The 10,407-nt window shown below is 31.2% G+C and overlaps 1 protein-coding gene across 3 annotated transcripts; it reads left to right on the top strand.

The window, feature by feature from the left end:
* Positions 1 to 5,686: 5,686 nt before the first annotated feature.
* LOC110929720 (rho GDP-dissociation inhibitor 1) lies at positions 5,687 to 10,407 on the top strand. Of its 3 annotated transcripts, none has more exons than XM_022172905.2 (6): positions 5,687 to 5,946; positions 7,773 to 7,941; positions 8,883 to 8,949; positions 9,118 to 9,336; positions 9,422 to 9,546; positions 10,059 to 10,407. In XM_022172905.2, the coding sequence occupies exons 2-6, from the start codon at positions 7,786 to 7,788 to the stop codon at positions 10,131 to 10,133; spliced, it is 642 nt and encodes a 213-aa protein (XP_022028597.1). In that variant the 5' UTR covers positions 5,687 to 5,946; positions 7,773 to 7,785; the 3' UTR covers positions 10,134 to 10,407. The 3 variants fall into 3 exon arrangements, with proteins under 3 accessions (XP_022028597.1, XP_035844386.1, XP_035844387.1); XM_035988493.1 differs by lacking the exon at positions 5,687 to 5,946 and adding an exon at positions 7,428 to 7,510; XM_035988494.1 differs by lacking the exon at positions 5,687 to 5,946 and adding an exon at positions 7,536 to 7,671 and having other exon boundaries at positions 7,772 to 7,941.

The following is a 10,407-nucleotide window of genomic DNA, read 5'->3' as shown; positions in this document are numbered from 1 at the left end:
CATGCATCACCCGTGATAGATGGTTGCCACTACATTCTCACTACCCTTCTTGTCTTGAATTTTAAGGTCAAATTCCTGCAACAAAATCCATCTAATTAACCTTGGTTTAGCATCATTCTTCTCCATGAGGTACCTGACAACGCTATGATCAGAATAAATAACGACCTTACTACCCCAAAGATAGGACCTAAACTTATCCAAGGCATACACAACTGCAAGCAACTCTTTCTCAGTGGTAGTATAATTTGTAGTATAATTTAACTGAGCATCTGAAAGAGTCTTACTTGCGTAGTAAATTACTACAGGTTTCTTGTCAACCCGTTGTCCCAACACCACCCCAACTGCATAATCGCTCGCATCACACATGATTTCAAAGGGGAGCGACCAATCCGGTGACTGTAAAACAGGGACTTCAATTAAGCATTTCTCGTAAAACACAAATGGGACATAGCAAAAGATTGCATAATGGTTTAGTGAAAACAGAAAATCCTTTAATGAACCGTCTTAAAACCCGACGTGTCTTAGAAAGGAACGGACGCCCTTGACATTAGTGGGTGGAGGAACAAAAAAGTAATTTATACTAATAAAATAATATTATTTACTAATTTTAATTTATATCATACTAGGTTAAAAAACCCGTGTATTACACGGGTTTGATCAATAAATTATTAAATAGGTATTAATAAGCCGGAAAAATATACAACATAGTTTAAAAATAATAATTAAATAAATGAAATATTCATAAATAGTTGAAAAATGGTGGTTTTAATACAAAACAAAATAAGTCTTAATAAAAAAGGTTGCTTGAAAATAAGAAAGTATAGTTCTTTTTCTAGGTACAAACATCTCATATCTAGTTTGAATCTATCTCAAGCCACATTTGAACTTAATCTCTCACATGTATCGAAGAATTTTCTCGTATAAAATCTATACTATATAATAAAACCTCTTTTGGGACACTTGTCATTCTCTCATTTAATTGATTAAAATTATTAAATACTTAAAATAATAATATTTAATCTAATTAATACAAATTCTTATTATTAATAATATTTAATCAAATCTAAAATATAATAGGCTCTTTCTAATCATCCATATTCTAATTACATCTTCATCGTTCAAAAAAAAATCCATCTTCAGTGACCTTTTAATTACTCATCTCCAAATATAAATAACATCTTTTAATAATACTTTTATTTTAAAATTTATCATCGTCCAAACATTTACTTAAAAATAAATAACATTTTTTAATAATACTTTTATTTTAAAATCTATCTACTTATATTAATTAAATAAATAATAAATTAATATTAAATTTTATCATACTTTAATAAATATTATCCTCAAATCTAAATTATTAATTATTCTTATTATTAATAATATTTAATCAAATCTAAAATATAATAGGCTCTTTCTAATCATTCATATTCTAATTACATCTTCATCGTTAAAAAAAAATCCATCTTCAGTGACCTTTTAATTACTCATCTCCAAATATAAATAACATCTTTTAATAATACTTTTATTTTAAAATTTATCATCGTCCAAACATTTACTTAAAAATAAATAACATTTTTTAATAATACTTTTATTTTAAAATCTATCTACTTATATTAATTAAACTAGGTTAGAACCCCGTGTATTACACGGGTTGCATAATTTTAACATAAATAGTCATCAAGATTTATCAAACGGGAACGTTTGATTCCTAATTTACCATAATTTCAATCATATTTATTCTTAATTATTTTTTTTTTGTTTAAACTTATTATTATTATTATTAGAGTAAATTACGTTTTTGGCCCCTGTGGTTATATTACTTTTACTATATTAGCCCAAAATAAGAATTTTTAACATATCTGCCCACATTGTCTCTATAACTAACTATTTTGGCCCCTAAGTCTAACCATTTTGGCCCTCATGGTTTCTATAACTAACCATTTTGGCCCCCATGATCTCTATAACTAACCATTTTGGCCCCCATGATCTCTAGACTTAGGGGCCAAAATGGTTAGTTATAGAGACCATGGGGGCAGATATGTTATCAATTCTTATTTTGGGCTAATATAGTAAAAGTGATATAACCACAGGGGCCAAAAACGTAATTTACTCTTCTTCTTCTTCTTATTATTATTATTATTATTATTATTATTATTATTATTATTATTATTTACTATGACAATAATAAAAATAAACGTTTATATTCTTATCTAACTTTTTGTTTAAAATTATTATTCTTATTATTATTTAATATACTCATAATAAAAACAAACGTTTATCCTTATCTAAATATTTATTCTTATCTAGTATTTTTTTTAAATTATTATTATTTAATATGAGAGATAAATAGGAAAATAAGATGAGAAAGCATCAGAGGGTGACACATGTCCAAAAAAGATTTTTGTTTATTAGTATAGAAAGATAAATAATAAATTAATATTAAATCTTATCATACTTTAATAAATATTATCCTCAAATCTAAATTATTAATTTAATATATTTTTAAAACAAATACCTCTCTTTCATACTTATCTTATATTAAATATATAAATAATAAATTAATATTAAATGTTGTCCAAATTTATTAAAAATATAACTTTTATATTTTTTTGGTATACAAAATTATATTTATTCAACTCGTGTAAAATGTAGGGTTTTTGAAAATATATATTTTTTTTATTATTTACTATACAAAGTTACATTTATATAACCCGTGTAATACACGAAGTTTTTAGAGATATAACTTTTTTATCATTTGCTATGTAAAATTAGATTTATTCAACACGTGTAATACACGGGGTTTTAAGGATATATTTTTTTATTAATTGGTAGATTTTTCAACTCGACTATACATGAGTTTTTTAAAGATACGATGTTTTTAGTATCTAATTAATTGGTAGATTTTTCAACTCGACTATACATGAGTTTTTTAAAGATACGATGTTTTTAATATCTAATATACAAAATTAAATTTAATTAATCTGTGTAATGCACATGGTTTTTAAAGATATAACTGTTTTTAGATCTATTTAACACGTGTAATATATACGGTTTTTAAGAAAGTAATTTTTTTATTATTTGGCTGATTTATTTAACCTGATTATACATGGGTTTTTTTTAAAGATACGACGTTTTTAGTATTTAGTATACAAAATTCATTTATTTAATCTGTGTAATACACATGGTTTTTAAAGATATAACTTTTTTTATTATTTGATATATAAAATTACATTTATTTAACCCGTACAATATACGAGCTTCATAAAGATCTAACTTTTTATTGTTTAATATATAAAATTACATTTATTCAACCCGTGTAATACACAGGGTTCTAACCTAGTATATGTATGAAATATAACCAAACTCATTGAGAAACCAAACTTCGGTTATGAAACTGATTTTTATGGCTCTATAATTATATGTATAAATAACTAAATTAACCGAACATAACCAATACTAAAACCAACATTTATTTCTATAAATAACATGGTTTATGCTTTTAAAATTTTGGTATATGCTATTCATAAAGGGGTAGCGGTGTAGCTTATTGGTCGTTTAACTTCTATCCTAATACAATTAACTTAATTGTATTCGGCGCAATTAACTAAATTATATTCGGTCAAACCATATGAGAAGTAACAATGATTTGAATCTAACTGTGCAGATTAATTGTAATTTTTAAAAGTAACATATTAGTTGTTGTTTAATCTCTTTATTAATTAATTAAAAGAATTGATAATATTTCACTTGTTATAAGATATAATTTTTTTAATAATTGAATTTGACTTGCTTCCGCTTAATAATAGAATAAGGGGCTGTTTGTTTACCTCTTAATGAGATTTTTAATGGTTCAGACCTCTTACTGGTTCATACTTAATGGTTCAGACCGTTTGTTTTACGAGCAGATATCTGAATGGTTCAGACATTTGCCTTTGAATGGTTAAGCTAAGACCTCTAATATGAATTAGTCAGACATTTGCCTCTAAACGGTTAAGCATTATATTGGCTCTTAATGGTTCAAACATCTTACTGATTAAGCACTTAATGGTTCAGACCTCTTATTGATTCAGCACTTAACCATTCAGAAGTTGCCAAACAGCCCCTAAAAATCCCGTACAAAGTATTTTATCATACAAAACGTACGAATAGTATGAAAAAGTAAAAAAAAAAAAAAAAAAACACGGTGTCATTTTCGTAATTATTTTAATTGTAATTACCATACAAGATCGTTTGTAGAGTAATTATAATACTCTACAAAATTACCCTATAAGATCAAAATGACCCTACTAGATCAAAATTACCATACAAGATCGTTTGTAGAGTAATCATGATACTCTATAAAAAAAAGTTGTACGGCCAACAAATCCTCCAAATAGGCTACTAGCGAAATTCACCATATCGTGATACACTCACCTCCGAACCGGGGAAAACCCTCACCTAGGGCCGAAGCGCGTGAACACTCGCCCGAAGGCACGATAGTGCATTGAGGTAAAACACGCTCAATTCAAGGATCGAACTAGTGATCTCCGCCTACTCGCCTAGTCTCCCATCATCACCAGGTGCCGCAGAAAATAATGAGGAGAGCAGGAATTAAACTTGGGTCCCTTAGAACACCAAGTTTCTCTCATACCATTCCCCCACCAAGTTTCTCTCATACCACCCCACTCTACAAAATTACCCTATAAAATCATTTTTTTAGAGTAATTTTGATAATTACCCTACGAGTAAAATAATTACGAAAAATGTCACCGTATTTTTTTTACTTTTCCACTCCATGCGTACCTTGGGCATGTTTGGCTAAGCTTATTATAGTTAAAAATGACTTTTGGAAAAGGACTTTTGGGAAAAGGACTTTTTGAAAAGGAGTTTTTAAAAAAAATGTTTGGATTAGCTTATTGATGTAAAATGACTAAAATGGGCATTCTTTTAGATATAAGGGGGTAAAGAAGGGGTATATTGATAATTTGTAGTTTGAAAAGTTAAAAGCTGGCCAAAAATCACAAAATTTTGACTTCTTGAAATCTCCTTTTTTTTCTTTGCAAAAAGTTATTTCTAAAAGGACTTTTGGCTTAGTCAAAACACAAAAACAACTTACTGGCTTTTTGATAAGTCAATAAGCCAATAAGTTGTTTTGAAAAGCTTAGCCAAACATGCCCCTTGTACGATAAGATATTTTATATTTGATCTTTTCTCATAAGATATAATCGTGTTTAATAATTGAATTTGACATATCCCCCACTTGTGGCCTAGTGGTAGGAGACTTGGGTTTTTCAATGGAGACTCAAGTTCAATTCCCACTTGTGTCATATTTGGGTGGATATTGGGCATTGATGGTGACAAACCCACCGAGGGGGGTTTGATCCTGAGCCGCACCCCGGTTTTCATCCGGCTGTTACTTCAGCGAGTCAACTCGTGTGGAGGCAGTACGGTTTCCGGAGGAACGCCGTAACCAAGTCTGACCAACCCAGCGCGGGCCCGGTTAAGACAACGTAAGTCTGGGCAGACTTGGCTAGGGCCGCCGATTAGGCGGTGTGACATTGAGTCACTCAAAAAGAAAGTCACCGTTCAAAAAAAAAAAAATAATTGAATTTGACACAGCCCGGTGCGACCAGACCCGAACCATTCTAGTGTAGTAAGAGATCTTAAAACCCGAAAAACACTACACCCTCCAAAAATTCTAATCGTGTAGTTAGGGCCATATTTGCGTTGATCATCACCATATTTGGATCACCACACGACCATTAAATTAAGCAAGTTTGACCCCCTTTTTTCTCCCTCTCTTCTTCAATCAAACAATCATTTCCTTTCTTCCCCCAATTTCTTTCTTTCACCCGATGTTAACTTCTAAACAAATAATTCATCATCATTTTTCTCAGTTAGTCAAGGCTTCTTTCGTATAATCCATCATTACATCCTGTCCTGGCTGGTTCTTTTTCATCTTTAGAGGTATCTCATCATTCTTCCACCAACCCACAAAATTCTTTTCTGTTTATTATTATTTTTGTTTGTTTGTTTGTTGCATTACTAGTAAATTTTTGTTGGTTTTTGCTCGATTTTTCAATAAAAACATCTATTTTGTGATTGATTATTTGCATTTAGATACAAATTCTATGTGTTTTTAAAAGATTAAAGTGTTTTTTGGATTGATGGTTGACTATTTTTAATTGTTGTTGCCTTTTTTTGGGTTAGTTATAGGTTGTTTGACTTTTCTTGATTATACACTTCACCAACCCACAATAAATTTGTGTTTGATTATAAAATTTTCTTTCATTTTGGTCCTGATTTTTTTGGTTGGTACCTTTAATTTGTAGTTTTCACTGTTCATGACATGCATCATTCATAAAATTTCATTGACTTTCTGTGTGTTTGTTTGTGTGTATAATAATAATATATATGTATATCTAGTTTGGAGATTTTTTTCCTATATAGAAGCTTCAATATATTGTACTTGATAGATATGATGTTGTAGCCTGTCTGTAGATATTCAGAAAATTGGTATTTTTTGGGATCATTATTGGAATTTCCCTCTTTACCACAAGTTTTCTGCAGTGGGTCAAGATGTAGTTGGGTTGACCCGTCAACATTTTCTTTGTTTAATAAATAATAATTAGTACAATAAATTGATTCAATTAAAATGTCTTGTTGAAACAAATAACAATGATCCAACTTTGCATGAATATAAGTATATAGTTTGGGTTTTTTTTTTTATGTTAGGGGATGCGGAGTGGTTTCGGTAAACCACCTTTACCGATTCGGTAAAGTGTGGCCACCCCACCGCCAACATATATTTTGCCGATTCGGTTGGGTAAATCGGTGATGGAACACCGATTCGGCAAGAGGGAGAAGGAGAGAGAGGGAGGGTATTGTGGGTGGGGTCCATTCCTATCTCATCCAATCACACCTTTTTCCTTTTTTTTTTAAAAAAATAGTTTACCACTTCACCAAGTGTTTAAACCATTGCCAACATTTTTCACCAAAGTTTAAACACTTTTGCCTAATTGACATGGCGCGCTCTCATTGGTCGGTTTTTTGGTTTGCCACTTTAAAGTGTTTAACCACTCCCTATACCCTTATGTGTTATGCTCCAACTTTTACCTGTTGATAAAAAAAAATGTATCAAATTTATTATTGTATAATAAGTAGGTTGCAAAATCCATCATTACTTGCTGTTATTTCTGACCATGAGGAATGTCTAGATAATGCTTCCACCAACCCACCATATCTCATTTTTATCAATTTTCTTGGCATTTTGTACCTTTTAGTTGTATTTTTCACTGTTCATGAAATTCAATGACTCACATGGGAATGCAGAATCTTGGTGTGTGCTTCTCAATATTAATATTTTTTGCCTAATTTTTCATCATGTCTAACCTTCAATTCATTGCATTTATATATAGTTTTCATCACTAAACTCAATGACTCACTGGAGTTCTTTTTGTAATATCATTAGAATTTCCCTCTTCATTTTTCATGCATTTTTTAATTTTTAATATCAATAAAGGGCTCTTTGGTATAACCCCATCATCACTTGTTGCTTCCTTTTTTAAGTTCTATCTAGACAATATTTGGTCCTTATATATATAGTTTTCCACTATTCATAACAACACATTACTCATAAACTTCATGGGATTACATAATCTTGGAGTGTCTCTCGCTAAATATTAATCTTTTTGGTTAATCTTTGCCTTGTAGACGCTTAAATCCTGCATTTTTTAACAATATTTGTGCGTATGCATAACATTGGAGCGTTATTTTTTTGTTTTTGTTTTCAGATTCTGAGACAATATGGGTGGTACGGATGATAAAGAAGCACCGCCATCTGGATCTGCAGTTCATGATGATGCTGCATCCGAATCTTCTTGTTATGCAACCGATGAAGAAGACACCCAAATACATTTGGGTCCCAAGATTAGCATCAGAGAGCATCTTGAAAAAGACAAGGTTCTTACTTTCTTATTACATTTGCATACCGGAACGCTTTCTTTATTCTTACCTTATTAGATGGAAAATATCTAAGTTTGTTGCTTAAAGTCGTTGACGTGTAGATTATCTTTAGTCATAGCCAACCCAGCCGGCTAAAATCTTGGTTTTTTCTGTATCCTTGTTGTAACAATGTTTTTCTTTTCTTAATTCATTTGCATACGCGATAAAAATCTTGTTTAAAGACCCTAGGCAATACCATTCATTATAAATTGTTCGGTTTGGATTATGTTTTAGCTTTAACGGGTCAAACATGTTAAATAAAAACGATAGTTAAAAAGGAAATTGTTAAATAGCTCAAACATGTTGAAAGTTTCCTGAAGTGTTTTTTTTAACACATAAATCCTTTTGTCATAAAATTCAATTATTACTGAAACAATATAACTATGTGATCATATTTGACACACTAATTGTTTATATAACATTAAATTTGTGGTCATAAAGTGTTTTGGTTGACCCAACCTGATTGTTTCAACTCTACAAAGAAATTTAGCTATATTTCCTGTTTAACATGTAACAGTCGTGTATCCAAATGTGTTGTTAGAATTTTTCCTACGGTTTATCCTCAAAAATTCCTAACAACGTGTCCTTTTTGTGGTAATTTATATGTCGTTGACGATGGAGGAGTCAGGTTTACTAACCAGTGTATGCACCGCCATTGAAAAAAATTCTTATTTGCATTTTTGTAAAAATTATTTACCTTTACGCTGCAAAAAAATAAATAAATAGATTAAAAAAAAAGAAAAAAACTACATTAAAGTCACACTTGGGCAACAAGAATCCTAGGTTGTTTTCATTTTTCAGTATTTTTTTTACTATTTACTGATTGATCTCTGTGGCATCAACTATCTTGGGATAAAAGGTTTAGCGTCGATGTTCATGATAATGTGTTATCGGTTCAGGATGATGAGAGCTTGAGGAGGTGGAAAGAGCAACTTCTTGGAAGCGTTGATGCCGCTCAAGTCGAAGGTATTTTTTTTCTTTTCTTTTCTTTGATTTATTTATTTTTTCTTATAAAATTTGGTTCATACGTTCTATTATTTTTTTTCCGAATGGAAATGAATATTATTCTGGTAAAAGTATAGAGCATAGCCTCCATCTGATATGTTTTTCTGGTACCATTTACGTATATGACAGAAGTCCAAGAACCGGATGTAAAGATACTGAGCCTTACTATAGTTTCTCCCGATAGACCCGATATCGTTCTTGAAATCCCAAATACCGGGAACCCAAAAGCCCCATGGTTTACCCTAAAAGAAGGAAGCAAATATAATTTGAAATTCTCGGTTAAGGTTAGCAATGACATAGTTTGTGGGCTAAAGTACACCAACCATGTCTGGAAAAAGGGCCTCAAGGGTACCCTCGCTCTCTCTATTCACAAAAGTTTTTTCTTTTTCTCATCTTAGTCGTTTGCATGAACTGTTGAACTTTATCGATGTAGTTGACAACTCAAAAGAAATGCTCGGGACCTTCAGCCCGCAACCAGAGCCGTACACACATGTAATGCCTGAAGAGGTTACTCCCTCGGGTTTTTTAGCTAGAGGAAATTATACTGCAAAAACCAAGGTAACTTTTTTAACGGCCATTTTTTCCCTGAGGTTTGGTCAGTTTTGCGGCTTTCGTCCAAAGGTTTGTTTTTCCGTATTTGGATCCAAAAGGTTTAAAATCTTGCCATTTTCATCCGGCTCGTTAACTCTGTCAATTTTTCTTCGTTAAGTCAGGGTTATTTTCATCTTTTTTGTTAACTCAAAGGGCAATTCGGTCTTTTTCAGGGGTATTCGGTCTATTTACATATAGTGAAAAAAGACCCAATTGCCGTTTAAGTTAGCAAAAAAGACGGAAATACCCCTGATTTAACGGAGAAAATGGATGGAGTTAACGGGCCAGATGAAAATGGCAATATTTCAAACCTTTTTGGATCCAGATACGGAAAAACAAACCTTTAGACGAAGGTTGCAAAACTGGCCAAACCTCAGGGACGAAAATGACACTTTACTCAAAATATAATGATTTAGGAGGTTACTAGCTTTCGACCTGTTTCCTTTAAAACTTATATCTGTTTGTATTTTGTGTTTTAGTTTGTTGATGACGATAATAAATGTTACCTGGAGCTTAACTACACTTTTGACATCCAGAAAGACTGGGCCAAGTAGGATCCAGATTGTTGCCGAACCGATTTATGGTTATAATGGAAATTCCTTTTTCGCGTTCTTTAGGAAATTTTTGGCTAGTCTGATGTTACGATCGCAAGTTAAGGTTTTCTTAACGTCTTTGTGTTTTCCTTCTAGAGTGCAAACACATTTGTTTTGTTTTTGATTCTTGCAGTTCATTTCTTGTTTGTCTTTATTGACAGGTTTATATGTTGTCTTTGATATCACTATATCTTGTTTATGCCAAAAAAATATATAAATGATCTTAATTGTTCAA

Source organism: Helianthus annuus, chromosome 3 (genome assembly GCF_002127325.2).
Source record: "Helianthus annuus cultivar XRQ/B chromosome 3, HanXRQr2.0-SUNRISE, whole genome shotgun sequence".
NCBI lineage: Eukaryota > Viridiplantae > Streptophyta > Magnoliopsida > Asterales > Asteraceae > Helianthus > Helianthus annuus.
Note: the sequence above shows the minus strand (reverse complement) of the source record. Positions and strands in the feature narration are given on the sequence as shown.